This window comes from Podarcis filfolensis (assembly GCF_964270895.1).
Source record: "Podarcis filfolensis genome assembly, chromosome: 1".
Taxonomy (NCBI): Eukaryota; Metazoa; Chordata; class Lepidosauria; order Squamata; family Lacertidae; genus Podarcis; species Podarcis filfolensis.
In genome coordinates, this window is record NC_139604.1 from 26722785 (window position 1) to 26742130 (window position 19346).

The following is a 19346-nucleotide window of genomic DNA, read 5'->3' on the forward strand; positions in this document are numbered from 1 at the left end:
CGCAGGCATTCGCTCCATAACACGCACAGACGTTTCCCCTTACTTTCTAGGAGGAAAAAAGTGAGTGTTATGGTGCAAAAAATATGGTACATCGAGGAATAAGCTCAGCCTGACCCAGTTTGCTGTATTTGTTCCTATTTTCACATTTTCAGCATGTAGGCCTAGGGATTTAAGTAGCTTGCAATGATATCGGTGGCAAGAGCAGCTGGGGTTTGTCGCCTCCCAGCACTGGTGTCACTGTAGCTTGCCAGGGTTGGGAATGAGGTGGAAGGGAGTTTGGTGCTGGCCACACCAGCAGGAGCTGGCCACACTGCTCCACATCTTCCTTCTGGTAAGCCACAACGATGCCACTGCCTCCCATACCCACTGCTCGCTCCTGATCAGTCGGATTTCTTTTCAAGCAAATATGCAATTGACCTGGGTGTAAAATGCACCAAAAAATATTTGTGGCCTGCCGATTTTCACTCTTCATCACTGACAGATGTATATCTCTCTGTTTTGCATTCCAGCTGTTTACACACTAATGTCATACCGGCGGATATTTCCATGCTCATCCGTGTTCTTTCCTTGCTTCCTAACTCCTACATGGATGAAGTCATAGTCACTCGAATGGAGGCTGTAGTGCCTCAGTGCAGCCTGAGTGATTTGAGTTCCTTCGCCACAGCTGTTATGAAATGGATTCGACGTGATCAGCCCTATCAGCAAAGCCCCACGGTGCAGTACGGAAAACTTTTGCAAAAAGTCAAGAATTGTGCACTTGAGAGACTTCAGAAAGCCAACGATCTGGATCTTCTGTTAGACGAGTTGAAATACATATCTGGAGACTGGTTTGAAGAAATGCTCCTTGAGGAAACCATGGTTGCTCTTCAGCGCTTGGCGGACCAGATTACATGGACAAATGTGCCAGAGTTGTCATCTTTTTTTGCCAGAACTTCCTATCTCTGCGTTCCATTGCTTGATAGAATAGCTGCCGTTACCGTTCAGCATATAGATAAGGTACTAACGACACATGATCATTTCATCTCCCTTGAAAGTGGTAGTACAAACAGCATGCAGTGTTACATTTTGTGTGTATTCTTATTTGGACATAGTTTATCACAGCTGTGTCGTCGCCCCCCCCCCCCCGCATTGCAGTCTGCATTGCACACTACGCTGAGTGATTTGATTGCTACCCCGGGAACATGTATAACTTGCTCACATTAGGGAGAGACTGAAGACGAGGACCCATTTTATAGAAAGCATATCCCCATTTACACGGGTCTTATATTCCAAATCACCATGTGCATCTGTGAAGTTGCATACAATGGGGGAATCGGCTGCCGGCTCAACAAAGCCCCACTGATGTGTGGAGAAGAAACTCAATGATGTTTGCAGACCACCTCCTTAACTTTTGTTGCTTTTTGAATAACAATAATAATAATAATAATACCCCGCCCATCTGGCTGGGTTCCTCTGGGCAGCTCCCAACAGAATATTAAAAACATGGTGCAACATCAAACATTAAAAACTTCCCTAAAGAGGGCTGCCTTCAGATGTCTTCTCAAAGTCAGGTAGTTGTATATTTCCTTGACATCTGATGGGAGGGCGTTCCACAGGGCGGGTGCCACTACCGAGAAGGCCCTCTGCCTGGTTCCCTGTAGCCTCACTTCTCGCAATGAGGAAACCACCAAAAGGCCCTCGGAGCTGGACCTCAGTGTCCGGGCTGAACGATGGGGGTGGAGACGCTCCTTCAGGTATACTGGAGGAATTATTAAAATCTGGCAGACATACATGGTAAATGCTGACTGTCCTTTTCTCCCCCACCCCCTTGCTTTCTTCTCTAGGTTTACAGTTCTGAGATTTACTCTTTTCTCCGTCCCTTTGCTACTCTAAATTACGATCCTCCCCAGAGTGAAGAGTTTTTTGAGGCTTGCCTTCAGCACTTGAGCTCTTGCTTGGGTAAGTTCATCAGAGAGGAATGGTAGCCGGGTGACATTTTCCCCAAGGTGCCAATTGGCAGTGTGATGAGTGCACAAGGCCAAATAAAATCTCTTTTTGAATGAAAGAAAACTGATATAATTCAGAACCTTTTGTTGCTTTTTGGGAGGCCGTGGGGGACGGGGGACGACGACAACGACGTTGTGCTAACTATTCTAAACATTGGTAGGTAGAATGAATTTAAACTGGTGAGCAGTGAAGTGGCAGCTCTTCCTTTCCCCATCTTTCAAAATGAGCACAGCGCTAAGCAGGAGCACATTTTAAACGATTTGTGCTTGCTGATACAAAAATACCCCCACAGATTTTAAGACAAAGATTCATTTGGCTATTTCCTGTAAAGGGTGCTTACAAAGCTGCTGCTGCAAGTGTGCCGCTCGCAATGTGGGAAGACCCAGTTGCACAGCCTTAGGCACGGCAATGTATGGAGAAGGGGCTGGCAGGCAAGGACTGGGTGAATACAAGTGTGGGAGTGCTAGCAGTGATTTTCTTACATAAACCATGCTGGAGAGGATGTGGGCGAGGGATCTGTTATTCTGTCCAAATTAACGTCAGGGCCAACAGCATGAAAATAAGCTCTATCAGTGTACAGTTAATTGGGTCGTTTTTAGGACTGTGACATTTGCCACCACGTTCTTCCTTCTGTGATGGTTCCCCACTGTTTTCCACCCGCCCTGTTCCCAATCTCTATATCCCTGCTCCTTCTGTTCCTCTGGACCATTATAAAATCCGAACCTCAGTTTCCAGAAGCAGAATAAATAAGCAAATGTATGTAAAAACACTCAACATTTTAGCCTTGTTCATGTGTCACTTGTGTGTTAGGTATAGCTGTTGAGCAAGGAACAGGGATGCACTTTTATCCCCACCCATGATAAATTCCTGTGGCAAGGAAGGGGCTCTGTGTGATTGTATGGGTGTGGAGAGTTCTAGTTTCCCATCTGCTTCTCCACTTCTTCAGAGATACTGTCAGTTAAAGGATACACTAATATATTTGTTTTATACAGGTAGTTTTGAACCGCATCTCCTTGTGCTGCTTGGTTTTGCTTTGGCCGTTGCTGAGTATTTTCCAGAGAATGTGATAAAGGCTATATTTAACATCGAATTTCTGGCCAAACTAGATGCCCAGCTTGAAAGTAAGAAATAATTACAAATTTTAACAAGACTCTTGCATTTTGTAAGAGATTGTGTGTATGTGTTTTCTTTTGCTCAGAACAGGAATAGCCAACTGCATTTTTTGATACTGCTGTCTTCTTGGTTTCCAATAATCTACCTTGGAATAATATTCCTATGTTTGAGTTAGGTTATTTTCAACAAACCACGGTTTGCCAGTTCAGAAACAACAAACCATGGTTGAGCCTGAGGCTTGCCTAGAATATTGTTTAATGGGATATGCGGGTGTGACCATATCCCCCACATGTAAAAATGGGCAAAGCACAATGATTCTTTTCTTCAGATACATACTCTGCCTTAGAAATATCAACCTACTTAGTATTTCTTCCTCTTGCATACTACTCCCCAACACCATCATGGGAAGGAAGTAAAATCTGATTCAGGCTAAACTGTGTTTTAAATGTCTTCTCTTTCCACCCAGCTTGAAGGAATAAAGATTTTCAGTTGTGATTATAAATGAGGTTACTTGCATCCTGACAGGAGGCTGGCTGAGCCAGCAGAAGCAAGCAGAGGGATGCCTCTGTTCAATCCAGTTCCCCCACAGCCCAGTGTACAGTGGTGGGGGTTGGATTGCATCTTAAGAGACTTCTGATCTGCTTCTGCGGCCATGCCCTTTGTCTAAAGGGCTGCTTGCTTTTGTACTTACACAAGTGCTGTCAGGCATACGGTGGTGTAAATAGTTTTCGCTTTTTTCTCCGTTTTTTAAAAAACCAGCGCTACCGGGTTCCTTAAACCGGAGGGTCCGCTTACGGCTGATGGAACTGAACCGAGCTGTCTGTCTGGAGTGCCCAGAGCTTCAAATTCCGTGGTTTCATGAGCGCTACTGTCAGCAACTACAGCGAAAAGGTGAATATTTAACCTTTTAAATGACGGTTGCATTATGGGTGCCTCAGTCCATTAAAAAAAACACCTTTACAGAGTCACATTTATTAAAACTCATAACATTTCAGAAATGGTTTAAACTTCAGTTATGTCCTTGTCAGCCTGCTTTGAAGTGCTATATGAAGTTCTTTAAAAAAACAAAACAGAAAAGATGCTGACAAGCTCAGGGTAATATCCATTTGGTACCCTTGCATAACGTATCTGCTAATGGAAGAATGCAGGAGGTGACCCCCCCCCCCAATTTCCTCTCCCCACTGAAGCCCATAGCACCCTCTGAAAATCAGCTCTGAAGGGTTGAGGAATCTCCAGGATGGGTTGGGAGATGGCATGGAGCGGGGGGACAAATTGGCAAAGATGGCCTCCCTTCTTCCTTTAGCAGATGCCTCTACTGGAGCAAACGCTCAAGGAGCATCACCTGGATTCCACCTTCTGATAACGTAACACGCGTCGTTCTTGTAAAGTGATTCGTGATATTTTGTTCTGTCTTCCCTTTGCTTCCGATCTGGTTTTTATGCTTTGTTTTTGTTTTCACCCACAGGCAGTGGTAGTCTTAGCGCGTTGCAACAGCAGATTCACGGACTGCTGGGAGAAATTTTGGGAGGAAGCCACTTTGCCAAGGTGTCTGTTCTCACCCCATACTACTACGGAATCGGTGGGTGTTTAATTCATGGGAAATCCTCTGTGGTTCAGCGTTTCATGGGAAACTCTCTCAAAACATGTCTCAAATATACTGAAGCAAGTCCTGGCTATCCAAAGCAAGTCCTGATTCAGAGGCCCAAAGGAGGGCCCGTGCGAGTGGTTTGATGCAGGGATACCAAACAAGGATGCCTCAAACACCATCAGGGCCAGTTCTTGTGCTGGGGCAACCCAGCCAGATGAGCGGGGTATAAATGATAAAATTATTATTACAGTGGTACCTCGGGTTACATACGCTTCAGGTTACATACGCTTCAGGTTACAGTCCGCTAACCCAGAAATAGTACCTTGGGTTAAGAACTTTGCTTCAGGATGAGAACAGAAATCGCGCAGTGGCAGCAACGGGAGGCCCCATTAGCTAAATTGGTGCTTCAGGTTAAGAACAGTTTCAGGTTAAGAACAGACCTCCATAATGAATTAAGTATGTAACCAGAGGTACCACTGTAGTAGTAGTAGTAGTACTTATATACTTTTATTTATAAGCTATTCAAAAAACAAAACAGCAGTTTACAACAATTCTACTTAAAACCACACAATACAGCTATATAGAGCGCATTGCATTAATCCAGCCTCTGGGTTACCAATGTACAGGATACAGTGGCCAGGCTCTTGCAGTTGCTGGATGCAATGAGGTAGTATGAGAGTCTTGACAACTGTGCTCCCCACCCAATTCTGTAGCATTTCATGTTGTTTTAAAGTTTAAATTGTATTTTACCTCAGTCTTTTGAGTGCAGCTGTGAAAATTCCTCCCCTGATCCCCGCCCCCCAAAAGCAGAATTCCTCACAACTAGGCTACTCCCTAACTTTCCCTTTAAAATAGCTACTGCATTTGCATGAAACTTGTGGAAACTGTTGGGCCATGGATAAAAATGCGGTTGGGTGAGGCTTTGCATCTTTTGGATAATAAGCCCCGGTGAGGAGCATATTTAATTGAAATCAGTAGCATGTCCTTCCAAGTAATTGTGCTCAGGATCTTGGTGTGAAAAGTTGTACTAGTGAAATCAATGGGACTGGAGTGACATAAGCAGTAAATAGTCAGCCTGTGTGTAACAGCAAAGTTTTGCTTATAGGTTTTCTTTTCTTTTCTTGTAAGTGGTGGCCTGTGTAACTATTATCCTAACCTTAAATAGTGAGTGAGTGCTCTGGGAGCTAAAGTATTGTTGAAGCAAAGTATGAGCCTGGTGAGTATCTGGATTGTAGATCACTGGAGCCCCATGTAAGCTGTTTCATGCTTTACTTAAGAGTCTGCTCTTAAGTATACAGCTCTTAAGTATATACGTGTGTCTGAATATACAGTAGTAGTGCTTGAGTAACATTGTGGTTTGCAATATTGCATTGGTGGAGGAGTCATGCCTCACTGTAAACATTAACTTCCTATTGTGACAAGTCCTGAGATGATAATTTTTATTTCAGACTTTGAGTGTATTCTTGATAAAAACAAGAAGCCTCTTCCGCATACCGAACAGATCGTTGTCATGGCTGACTTGAAGGGAATGCACTGGGAGCAAGATGGCCTCTTGTTGGGAAGGAAAGGGCTGCCACCAGGAGCTCAGAGGTGGTTACATATTTTCTGTGTGCTTCTATGGTCAATAGTCCATCTTCTTTCATACTGTTTTATGCCAAGTACAAATTCAGGGAAGGCTGATCTGTCCCATTGTACGTATCTGACTCCACTTGCTCCTAAAGAGTAAGTGAGAGGCAAATTGCACTTACAACTTTAGTCGCTAACAACAACATTTAAAATAACAGCATTTAAAGTCAGTTGCTCCTTACTTTGGCCTGAACCTGAGTGCCAACTTCTGTTGCTATTTAAACCGGGAAGCATATCTTCGCATCTGCGTGTGCTCTTCAGCTGCTAATATTTTTGACTTGGAATAAAATGCTACATTGTGAAATGCACTAAGCTTTATTACAAGGCCCTTAGGGTTCTTGGACCAAGGCAAGCTGAGTTGAAATAAAAAAGGGCGTTTAGAAGGATATTTCATTTCCTCCCTTAATTTACTGAAATTTATTCTGGATAGACACCTTCATTGAGTCTACACCATTCCTAATGTAGAAACTCCCTTATTGATAGGGCAACCTATATTTGCTTTAGTTACTTGCTCAATGGAAAGTTAATTTCTAGCTGACTGTGTTGTTAAAGAGCGTCCGTTTCAGTATTCCTTGAACTTTATTTGCTCTGAAGAAACCTTGTTAGATTTTATTGTTGTTCTGGACATATGCCACATATTTGCAGAGACTGATGCACATTGAGATGTGACAGATATCTCTTGTTCAGGGTTAACCTTTCCATTTCAGTGGAGTGAGGTATTATAAGTGTGCAAAAGAATAAACATAGGTTGTCTCCCTCTACTGAAAGAAACTGGGAAAGTTCTCCTTGGCAGGGAAACTGGAGGCATCAGCCTTCAGAGGCCCCTTGCTCAGAAGAGACTGATGCATTTGCAGTTTAACATTGCAATACATGTTTTAATATGATAAAACTCTGCACTTTCCCTTGCCTCTTTTCACTTCTGAGGTGAGACATACATACAGTTTCAGGAGTTTTCTGCCCCTATTATCTAAATGGCTCACTTTAGATTCTGAGTAGATTGTGTATTCAGATTGTTGAACCTATAATCATGCACATATGATTGTATTGTATTCAGAATTGCAGTGGATTTTCTGGATTCAAAAGCCTTTTGTAAGAACTTGAATCACCTGAAAGGAGAAGCTGCTATGAAAAAGCGACATTTGGAGATTCTAGGATACCACGTTGTTCAGGTATGTTGTCCTCTATATTTTGTATCAGTATTGGACATAATTACAGAGTTATCTGACAATATGTCAATATTCTTTATCTGAAAGCTTTTTATCATAAATATTCAGGGCTGTGCTCTGCTAACTTTTACTCAGGGTAGACCCATTGAAAGTTGCTTTCTGTTCTTCTCAAGTTGTTCTCAGCTGAATATTATTATTATTACCACCACCACCACTTCCCAAATGGTCTTACAATCTAAAAACAGACCAGGGGGCGGGGCGGGGGAGACAGCAAAGGGGAAAAGATGGAAACAGAGGCAGGAATAAAAAGAGGAAGAAGACACCATTTCCCCCCAGTTGCTCATGTTTGGATTTAGAGTGGGACTTAGAGCTTGACAGTTATTCCAGAGCTTCAGCAAAAAGATGTCCTTTGGTTTGAGGAAAGTAAGAGAGGTTATTTAAACTTACACAGTTGAATAAAAGGTAGAGAACTTACATTGAGTTTTAAAAAAACATTGAAAAGAATTACACAGTTGGAAGATGTGTTATCAAGTTCATCTCACAACCTGCGGACCTCCATATGTTGTTCTACAACAATTCATACTATCCTTGCTCTTTGGCTAAGCTGCCTAGGGGAGGGGTCAGCAAATGTTTTCAGCAGGAAGCCGGTCCACTGTCCCTCAGACCTTGTGGGAGGGCAGACTATATTTTTTTGGGGGGGGGTGAACGAATTCCTATGCCCCACAACTAACCCAGAGATGCATTTTAAATAAAAGGACACATTCTACTCATGTAAAAACACGCTGATTCCCAGACCATCCGCGGGCTGGATTTTGAAGGTGATTGGGCTGGATCCAGCCCCCGGGCCTTAGTTTGCCTACCCATGATCTTGTTCTTTAGCCTCAGTGCAGATGAAATACTGTTCAGTTTCCTAAACTTAGGTGACCAAGTGCTCTGTAACAGGAAACTGACTAGTGTTATGTCTGAACATGTTTTCACTTATCATGTTCCCCTCCAAATCAGTTTACAACCCGATCTAGAAGCAGCCGTGTAACTATGCCAATACAACAGAGATTCTTGTTAAAAACAAGTATCTTGATAGGTTTCCCTTGCTATATTTCTACACTAAACTTTATTTTATTTCAGATCCCTCATTTTGAATGGAATTCCATGGAGCTGTCATCAAAGGAGGCATGGATGGAGTATCTAAAGAATAAAATATATGAAAAGGTTTGAAACGATCACGTGAAGAAGACACACAATCATGAAGTTATTTTATATGGACTATGGAACATTAAATATTTTCAGCCTCATGTGGCTTTACTGAAATCCCTTTTTAAAACTGAAATCATCACAACGCAAACTAGGTTCTAGTTCCACAAGGCTGACCCACATGCGGAAGCAGGTTCACTCACCTGCTGCCTATGCAGATGTGCCTCTGGATTTACATTTGGACCTGGATTTTGATGCTCCGCTAGATCTCTTTGAAATGGCTGGATAATTCTTCCAATGCAGATGAGAATGCATTTCCCCATCTGTAACCCTCCTTTCTGAACCCCCCCCCCCCCGGCGGGTTGGAGAACTTCCAGAGCTGCTCCCCTTGAGGCACAAAGAGCTGCCTCTTCCACCCATAGGAAAATATCAATCATACATACACTGACCTCTCAGAATCTTAGCTCAGACACATTTGTGTTTCTCATATGCATACAAATGGGCAATAAAAGACAATGGAACAAAAAGCCTAATGGAAGTCATTAGGATGGAATGTGTCTCTGCACCTTGAAATTTCGCTTTAGCTCAAAGTAAGTGAAAGTAAACCACACTTGCCTGTTCCCCTCAGTTTATGATACCTTTATACCTGCTTCTTCCTTCTACAGAGCTACTTCTAGCCTGGTGAACTAGAAAGCTACCACACTCTGATTTTTGAATTGGTTCCAGCTAGTAATGTGTCATGTTGCTATTTAAAAACTATCTTCCTCTGCTAAGAGCTGGTGAATTGCAGTAATGTTTCCTTCCCAGTATGAATCTCCCCTCGGGTCTGCTGCTGCCGCAGCCGCTGAAAGAACAGGAGACGTGCAACAATAGCACAAGCGCTTGAGCCTGCCAGGCATTGTGAGTGACAACCACAGGTTGCTTGTCCGTTGCAGAGAGGCAAACCGCTCCTCCAAATAGTTGGCATTTATTTCATGGTGTCCCCCTCCTATTTCAGGGCTGGCCCATGCTTTAAACCTGCAGAACTCCACAACTCAGCAAATATCACCCCCATATTTTAAGGGGAAGCCAAGCTGATCTTTAAAAAATGGAGGTGGCTTCCATAACCTGATTCTCAGAATGCAAGCACAGGAATTGGCTATACAGTTAAAGGAATACCAGGCAGAGGAAGTTTCTGCTTATGCAGGAGAGGGGAGTTCCCTTATATATTTTTTTAGAAATTGTCCCTTCCTATTTCAACTCCTTGATCCATATGCTGTAGTGTGCCAGAGGATCTTCCAATCCTCAGGCAGCGGAGGAAGGCAAGGTATAGTAAAGTCCTCTGCTGTGATTGGTGCAGAAGCTCCAAGCCCATTTTATGTGAAAATAGTTTTGAAATGTATAGCAATCCAAGACAGCCTGGAAGATTGGGGCCATAAGCGTATTTTGTATATGAGGCTACAGCAAAAATTGCACGGGTAGGAACCATTTCTAGGTGAAACCTCCCAGTCTCATTTTTAGTCAAATTCAATTTTATTCAGTGTTACAGCAGAATTTACTTCAAATTCAAACTGTTAGTAAAAACTGAGGGTGGGGGCATTGGGCACCTACAGAAGTTAATACGTATAAGACGGATACATGAACAGTTTAATGAATCAAGGGAGTTCTCAATCTCTGTACAGGGTAAGCTTGCACAACAAAACCAGAGGGGGCCAATAAAAAATAAAAAATCATCATTCGTCAATCTTCCTTTCACTTTACAGCTTTGAAAGCTTAAAGAGATTCAGGCCAACAGAAAGGCAAGAGGCACCAGAAGCATAGCGAATTTCTTTCAGCATCCCACACCACTCCTTCTTCTCGTCGTCATACCTGCATGGACAAAAGTTACTATAAGTAGGCACCTGAGATCACAGAGCAACGAATCCCTTTCTGTGTTTACAAATACCAACCATGCATTAGGATCCCAACATAAAAGGCTAGCTATGACGATAAGGCTTTGTTCTCCATAGTACATCATTGATTTAGTGACTCATTTCACAGCTCTGGAACTGTTTGTTATTTCCCAACGTTCTTTTTCCTTGTGGTCCTCCACCTGTTATTGGGCAACTCCCATTATCCGTGACCGTTGGCCACGCTGAAAGGGGATGATGGGAGGGAGTAGGAATCCAATGACCCAGGGCGGCCGGTGGTTCCTGATCCCTGCTTTAAAATTTCACGACTCAAGTAATTCTGTCAGCTCTTAACTGAATCAGTTATCTGCATCAGTTTATATGGTATATTTCTGTTCTGAACATGTTAGGCCAAAAATCTTAGGGGTGCTTTCAACACCGCACTATGCAGATCGTTTTGGAATGATCTCCCCTTCTCTGCCCATGCGGTCCCTAAATCTGTTCTTTCCCCACAGAGCAGTTTCAGGGACAGTGTGGGGCCAGCACAAAGCTGTAGCCAAACACTGCCTTTGAAAGGCAATCTAGCATAAACCCTTGCATAAAAGATAGACAAATCCATCCACCACTCCTTGGTAGAGACCTGTCTCCGCAAACACCTACACAGTACTCAAGCAAAGAGTCTGGCCTGTTTGTGGGTAAAGAGGTTACTCCTCAGATCTGGAAAGCATTTTGACAACTTTTTTATTAACCTGAAGTTAAGATTATTTAGTCCTCTGAAGTGAGTAATATTTCGTAGCAAAAAAAAGGTGGAATTAACAGGCTTCAGATGAGATGATAATATAGATTGTCAAAAGATTGTCAATAAAAAATAAGCTGACATTAGAACATTTACAAAAGCAGCAGTTCTTCACTGGATTCTGGAGATGACCTCGTGCAGTGTAAATATGAAATATTTTAGGCTCTCATACAGTATCCTATACATGTCTACTCAGAAGCAGATCCCATTAAGTTCAGCGGGAGTGCCAGCCAACATGTATGCGGTTACGGTCTTTGATTAGCAAAAAGAGTAATATTCAAACACAACTTACTTCCAGATGTCGTTCACCTCATTAGGTGCAAATTCCTTTGTTTCAAGCTGAATCATCGCAAAGCCCCCAATAGCATACAAAGAGCCAGACAGTTCAATTAAAGAAATGGAGCTTCTCTCTTGTGGAAATTCTGGCATAACCTCCCATCTGTAAATTAACAAATATTAGATAATGCTCAGTTTTAAAACATAACTTTGGTATAACAGCAGAGCAGGGAAATATATATATATATATATTGTTTCCACTTCATTCATGCAAGGACTCCTTCTGTGAGCAGAACTCCTTCAAGGAATGAAGTGAAAATGTTGGATACAACCCACACTTTCTCAGATATGCTGGAAAACTTCTAGCCAAGTTCCAACATATGGTGAGGTGATGGTGCCAAAACTGGGGGAGTTTTGGGGTGGCAGCAAGGTTCGAAATTATCAGGGCGCCAGGCGCATTTTGCACCTAAAGATTCTCCACTTGTGAGCACCTCAAAAAGTCTTGCTGCCATTTTTTTCCGCCTGGCTGACACTTGAAGATTTCTGAAATGTATGTGCTTTGAAGCTTTGAAGTATACACTAACAACAGACAATGAGGAGTTTAACAACGAAGAGTAGAACGTTTTGAAAACTGAAGTACGGTACCAATATTTTAATTGCAAACACCAAATTAAACATGTATTAACAATTTCTGCTAACAATTTCTATTAACAATGTGTCACTTATGTGAATTGCGTATTAGTTAATGCTTATTTAAATACAGTGGTACCTCGGGTTACATATGCTTCAGGTTACATACGCTTCAGGTTACAGACTCCGCTAACCCAGAAATAGTACCTCGGGTTAAGAACTTTGCTTCAGGATGAGAACAGAAATTGTTCTCCGGCGGCACAGCAGCAGCGGGAGGCCCCATTAGCTAAAGTGGTGCTTCAGGTTAAGAACAGTTTCAGGTTAAGAATGGACCTCCGGAACGAATTAAGTACGTAAGCAGAGGTACCACTGTAATAAAAAAAAAGCGTTGCCGACCCACCCACCCTGGTGGCGACTAGACATTCTATTCTGGCACCCACAACCCAGTTCCCAGAAGCCATTTGGCTCCTAGCTTTTCTGTCCCAGTTTCTAACACTGGGTGGCGGTCACCTTGCAAGTGTACACACATCTATAGGACCACTGCTGCTAACCCAGAGCTCCCCCAGCCTTGCCCTGTTACCTCATCCCATCTCGATGAGCGCAATGCCACCGCTAAGACACCACCACTCCTTCAACTGCCCACCCCCAAATCACTGCTGCATTGGCTGCCTCTGCTAATGGAAGAAGGGAGGCAATATGGTACTGTCATTCTAAACACAATCACCCCTTTCCAAGACAGATCGTGTGAATTTGGTAGTGGGTTTCTGCATATCTGTAGTGGGGAAATCTCCGGCATAGATGTGGCCAATGAGAATGAAACTGGATATCACACTCACTTGTTAGTGGTGAGATCAAATGCTTCAACGGAAGCGGAGAGGCCCTCTTCGGTAACGCCCCCTGCAATCACAATTTTGCCTTTATGAACAGCTATGCCAAACATAGAGCGAGCCACTTTCATAGGGGGAAGATCACGCCAGTCTCCCCTCTTGGAATTGTATGCAAACACTCTGTTAGTGCATTTTCTGTGGAGAGAAAGAAACAACGTGAATTGTTCTCAGAAATCACAACTCGGCGGTCACAACGAAAAGGTGTGAACATCTTGCAAGACATTTCCACTTCAAGGATAACAGGCATTCGGATTTGGAAAATAGTTTCAAATCCAATCCAAGCATAACACGCTAGGACCAAGAAATAACTTCTAGATAGATATGCCAAACACCTTAACATCCCATGACTTTAAATGGGAAGATAATGCATTAATTTGTATCCTGAGTTCTTTCTGTTATTTATATTGCAGATGTCAACTTCCTAATATTTTTCTCTATCCTTTCTTAGAATGGCTGCCTTGGCTTCTGTGGTCTGGATCAAAAGTCCTCAGAGAAAACACCTCACAGCATCTTGAGATGGAAGACCTGCTCCCAGCCTTGCAGTCCTTTTCCCACCTGGCATGGGAGGGCAGGGCCCGGACTGACTCCAGCTACAAAGGTTGAGGCTGCTGAACAGTCTCTTGGGTTGGGTACTATTTAGGAGTTTTCGTTGCTGTCGTTGATACTAATTTTTTGTATCTTTACATTTAGAACTTATGATTTATGTGAAAATCGTTCAGTTTGGTCATGTACATTTTGGCATCCTTTTTATTTATTCTTTTTGACTACATTTATGCAAATCTTTTTATGCTGTAAGCTGCCTTGAACATGGTTTTAACTATGGAAAGGTGGCATACAAAGAGGATGATGTTCCGCTCCCATGATATTTAACTAATGGAATACCCATTCTTTTTTCAGCAGTGGCGCATTTCATTAACTTGCCATGGTCTCTTCTGTATATGTTACAAGTTTTCCATTAATTCTGCCATCCTCAGCCAATTTGTTGCTACAGTATAGTTCAAGAGCAAATCAACATATTCTCCCAGAATGTTGCATAATATACACACAGCCAAAAACCAATGCTGGATATTTCTAAAACTATAGGCTGAGGTTTCACCCCTCCAGTATGGTGACACTGGACACATGCAATGGGACATGCAATTGTGAACCTCCCTGAGACCTGTGGGTATAGAGTGGTATATATTTTCAATCAATCAGTCAATCAATACTAATTCATACGACCATGGGTTCCAGCCCTTTTCCTCTCTGCAGCAGAGATTCCCCACTGCCTTTAACTTCAGTTTTGGTTACATGGGCACCAACTTTAATCAAGGTTAATCAGGGGTTGAAACAGGGCACAAGTAGAAACTTTTTACCATGCCCCCCCCCCACCATTGGGACACTTTTGAAGTACTCACTTATCATCAGTCTTTCCTCCAAGACAATATACAACTCCATTGTGTGAAGTAGTAGCATGGCCATAGACTTTGAGGGGAAGCTTTTTGACCTCATTCCATTTGAGGGATCTGGAATGGAAGAGGACCCAGTAAGGCAACAGAAAATTCAACGAGAAGCTCCAATAAACACAACAATATGAAGGCACCTACGTGGGATCATAGCATAGTACTGAATCCAGAGACTCCTCAGTTTGGAGGTCTTTGCCTGCAATTACATAGATTTTGTTCTCCAGTTCACCTAGTCCAAACAGGCACCTGGCTGATGGCAGCGGAGGAAGACCAACCCATTCAGAAGTGATGGTATCCAACTATATTTCCCCCCAAAAAAATCAAAATAAGAAGTATTAGCAAAGACATACAAAATGACATACAAAAGAGTACATAGGCCTGAAAGATGGTAAAACAAGAGTGCTCAAAGAGGTAATAGTAAACTGTGCAAAGGAAGGAAGGAAGACTGAAAAGGGGGTGGGAACATTGTAAGATAAAAGGTAGAATAAGCAGGTGAAGAAAAGAAACAGTACAGAATCCATTCCTCCCATCCTGACTTTTAACCACACACAGTGAAGACTCTGAATGTACTTCTGGAAAGAGAACTTGGAAGGTGAGAGCTACACCCTGTGGATGTGTGCACATGATTTGGGAGAGGGCTAACCTACCAAAACTCTAGCCTACCTTTAAATGTTTCCCATATGGGACTCTGCTAGCAGAGATATCATCTGTAGGCTTGTATAGAGATTACAAATAAGTAGATCTGATCCATGACAGCATTCCCCTCCTCCCCATTTTAAAAACCTTTATGCATTGTGTGTCTTCTTTAGTCCCATCCCACAAGCTTCCCCAACTTGAATCTTGATTATACCGTCCTCCACCCCACCAGACCTCTGTACCAAACTTGCGAGTCCCAATGCACCTTTTGAAAATGACTAAACTATGCCCTGCCCTAATAATGCTTGCTATGTTTCCCTGGCTATACATTTTTCTTCCTTTTTTATGTCTGTTTCACATTCAAACTTTCCAAGAGCTATTTTATCTCCCCCGTCTACCCACCAATTCTTCTACTTACCTGGACATGTTTTTCACAGAGGTGGGGAATTTATCTCTGGATTGTAGTACCTCACCCTGGGCTCTCTTTTTTTGCAAAATGTTTTGCCAATTGCAAAAAGGAGGTCCATGATTATGTCAATCGTTTGTGGTGAACGTGAACTGGGATGGAAATGTACACTCCCTTTAAAGCAGCCAGAACTGAATTATTTGGGTGTTGGGTGAGAGCAGGAGAGAAAGAAATCTGAACAAGACAGGTGAAGTGAGTAGATGAATATTTAAATTTAAATACAGCTTGTGTAAAGATGGGCCAAGACAGAGCCTTGGCTGAGTGAGCAGCTACAATATGGCCCAGTCACTTGGAGGCTATACTGAGGGTAGGGTGGGGGATTGAAAAATACAAAAGTAGAAGGAATAAAGAGTAAATAGAGAAATAGAAGAAAAGCAGGTAGCTGGACTAATAAAGACCAAACATGGCAGTTACCTGAATGACCACCACCTTGTGTAGAAGCCTGTCCAACAACCCAGGTCATCAGGGAAACCCTTTTGATGGCACCAAGCCCTGTGAATTACTGTAGGACAGTGGCTCGAAACATACAAACTACCTTCTAATATATTGCAGGGCAAATAGGATCCTCCATTTATCAGTTGTTTGTTATGCCTGAACTTGTGGAAACACTGGTTATTTTAAACTATGGCCTGTTCCAACAAGCTTACAATTTTGGCTTGTTAGAAAATATAGGTTAACAATTGCTTAAACTAATCAAACTGTTCCGATGCAACAAGGAACTCCAATTGGTTTAAAAGTGAACACAGATGCCTCTAATCTCTTCCTTGCAGCTGTCCCAGAAGAGATGGGAAGGGAAAGTATGGGGGGTCTACCTGCTGCTTGTGCAGGTAACACAAAACTATAGTACTGCAGACAAAATGAGCCATCTTGCTCAACCCATCAATGGCTTAAGATATTTGGGCTCATTTATTGACAGGGGAAAGTACATTGTGATGAACTTAAAAAAGAACAGCAACAAAGTGAGCAACGTAGCACATTTTGACCTAGAAGTCTACATGTACCCAGAATGCACACAGCCTGCAAAAGCAATGTCCATAAATATGCTGCTGAAATGAATGGGGAGACCCTTGGAATTGTTCTCTCTCTCTCTCTCTGTGTGTGTGTGTGTGTGTAGCAGGTGTTATGTCCATCAGGACTCACTGTATTAGAATGTCTAACTATGGACAGATCACCCAAACAATCCTGGGGGCTGTGGTTTGTTAAGGATGCTGGGAATTGTAACTTTGTGAGGGAGAAAATACAGTTCCCAGGATTCTTTGGGAGAAGCCATGTGCTTTAAATAGAGTTTAAATGTATGGTGTGGATCTGTCATGTATATGACGTAAAACAGGGAAGAAACAAAGGCAAGCTAGAAAACATATAAATATGGACAGGACGCTAAGGCCCACATTAAAAACCCACTTTACACATGTTCAGATGTTCATCTGAGCAGACATTCAAGGGGAGTGGGATTGCACTTATTCCTGCTGGCTCTGCCCCCGCTCTCTGCTCACATTTATGCAAGTATTAACTGCATGTGAGTAGGTTCTTTCAGACATTTCACCAGGATAGAGCTGTGATTTTAAGTCAGAGCACACATGATGCCACAGCTTCTGTTATACAGTACAATTTCGGTTTCACGTCAATAACATTTTGTAGACCAACACAGTTGGTGTTGTTGACAAATGTTTTTTTAAAAAGCTTTTAGAGGAGAATCTTCTAATATTATAGAGGAAATCAGACAGTTTAGAAAGCAAAAGAGGATCAAGGGTAATCTGGAAGGAGTGGTGAAATTATTGGATCAATGGTAAAATTACAGGATAAAATTATTATGCACCTTTGGATTTCTAAACTCTTATGACCTTGAACTAGAAAGACGATACAGGATGTACAGCTCCTACAGAAAAGTTGCACACCAAAGGAGCCACACAAAAGCTATATTTTCAGTATGTGGAGTTCAATTATTTCTTCCCTTACCAAACAAACCAGAGATTTATACCTGGAAAAAGTATGACTGGAAAGGCTGCTCCTTGTTCTCTTCATCCACATACAGTCCTCCCACTACATAAACCTGCTTCTGTTTAGTGACTATGCTGGAATGATTTCTGGGAATCTGTTCCGACAGCGCTGCCAGGTAACATTCATTCTCTGTGGGGTCATAAGCCACAGAAGCAGTATCGTTTATGAGAAGAATAAGGTCTTTAGTAAACATTCCATGCCTCGGAATATCATTCAGGTAACCAGGAAGCAAATCTTCGTCCCCCACGTCACCATTAACCTCTCCTTTGCCCGATTTCCCTGCACCTTTGGTTGGCTCTGGCAGTTTCCCAGCAAAGGCATCTTTAATAACCTTAATCTTTTTTGAAAGATCTGGGTTGCTTTTGATGATTTCATCCTTCTCAACATGCTCCTTGAAATATTTCTCGTCCATCAGGCGAAAGCGGATGCAGTCAAACACTTCTCCGAGGTTCTTCGCTCGATTCTCTTTATCCGCTTGCACCCATCTCATCACAGCCTCAAAAACCACTTCCTCCTTTTCGATGTTCAAGCTGTCTGGCGAAATCACGGAGATCAATTCGTGATGGGCGAGCTGTCTGAAGTCCTCTTCTTTGCAAATCTTCACAAAGTGGTCTGATATAAAATCACGGGCGGACAGGGCAAGTCTCGGGCAATCGAGGAGGAGACCTAATCTCAGGATGGCCAGGCAATTGCCAACAGCAAGTCTCTTCTGGAGGTAAGAAACACAGACAGTGAAAACGGAAGGGATTTGAAAGCGGCTTGCCAAAGCAAAAATATCTTGCACGTTAGAATCGTTGAGGTCAATGCTTGCAGAATAAAGGTACTTAAGAATCATATCTAGGATGACAGGATCGACATTGTCCAGCACCACCTCTTTCTTTTTCTCCTCGCTTTGCTCCGATAAGAAGTACTCACGGAAATAAGGACTACAGGCTGACAGAATCAGTCTGTGGCAAGGGAGACTTTTATCCCCGGCTTTTAGGGAACAATCAACAAACTTTTTCTCTTCCAAAAGTTCCCTAAGGCCATCTTGAAGAAGAGTGGATTGATAAAGCCGAAGCTCTTCCGCAAGTTCTCTTCGGGAATCCATTTTGTGGAACGACTGGGCAAGGAGGTTGGAGTGAGAGCCCTCTTGCTGGTACCTAGGTTTCCCTGAAAAAGGCAGATCAATGTGCTCTGCCCGGCCTGAAGCTTCTGCAATTTAATCTTGCCAGCTAAATATAGGTACAGACTTTCACAAGCTGGAATTTAGGGTGGATGGTGTGGAAAGAAGAGTGGAGCTTGCAGCTGTCATGGGTTGAAAGAAGCAACTGTTGCTTTTAGTCACTAGGGAACCACTTTTACTTGGTTACACACACTGAATCACCAAGATTACTTGCAGAATATAGTTAGCACCTGCAGTCAGCAAAGGTGCAGAATTAGAACCAAGGCAGTTACTATGAAGTAGGTCTTTAAAATGCTAATATTACTCAAGCAAGATGGGAAAAGTGGAAGCCAGCAGGTGGAACTATGATAGCCATTCATAACTGAGTCATTGCATTCATTTAAAAGATTGTTTCAGAAAAATCAGGCCAGTGCTTATGCCTATGAAAACAAATTCCTATGAAATATCTGCTAGATACAAATATAAAGTTACTTTCATTTAATAACATATTCACCCTTTAAGCAATGGGA

The 19346-nt window shown here is 42.6% G+C and overlaps 2 protein-coding genes and 1 long non-coding RNA gene across 4 annotated transcripts in view; 2 read left to right on the plus strand and 1 right to left on the minus strand.

Annotated features, from left to right (window-relative positions):
• Positions 1 to 8769, plus strand: part of FASTKD1 (FAST kinase domains 1) — a 108068-nt gene extending 99299 nt beyond the window's left edge. For both annotated transcript variants that reach the window (XM_083628532.1, XM_083628531.1), the window contains 8 exons: positions 510 to 996; positions 1824 to 1938; positions 2979 to 3107; positions 3859 to 3990; positions 4565 to 4678; positions 6136 to 6277; positions 7368 to 7482; positions 8605 to 8769. In XM_083628532.1, the coding sequence (XP_083484658.1) occupies positions 510 to 996; positions 1824 to 1938; positions 2979 to 3107; positions 3859 to 3990; positions 4565 to 4678; positions 6136 to 6277; positions 7368 to 7482; positions 8605 to 8694 (1324 nt within the window). In that variant the 3' untranslated portion in view covers positions 8695 to 8769. The remainder of the gene's footprint in view (positions 1 to 509; positions 997 to 1823; positions 1939 to 2978; positions 3108 to 3858; positions 3991 to 4564; positions 4679 to 6135; positions 6278 to 7367; positions 7483 to 8604) is intronic.
• Positions 8770 to 10163: 1394 nt separating this feature from the next.
• On the minus strand, positions 10164 to 18982 carry KLHL41 (kelch like family member 41). The gene is made up of 6 exons (XM_083629696.1): positions 17653 to 18982; positions 14714 to 14871; positions 14525 to 14632; positions 13077 to 13262; positions 11627 to 11773; positions 10164 to 10518 (listed from the first exon to the last, which is right to left on the minus strand). Exons 1-6 carry the CDS (start codon positions 18760 to 18762, stop codon positions 10407 to 10409), a joined length of 1821 nt encoding a protein of 606 aa, XP_083485822.1. The 5' UTR covers positions 18763 to 18982; the 3' UTR covers positions 10164 to 10406.
• LOC310743505 lies at positions 14879 to 17344 on the plus strand. Its single transcript, XR_014539055.1, has 2 exons — positions 14879 to 16083; positions 16133 to 17344. It is a non-coding gene; the product is annotated as an uncharacterized lncRNA (long non-coding RNA).
• Positions 18983 to 19346: the final 364 nt, after the last annotated feature.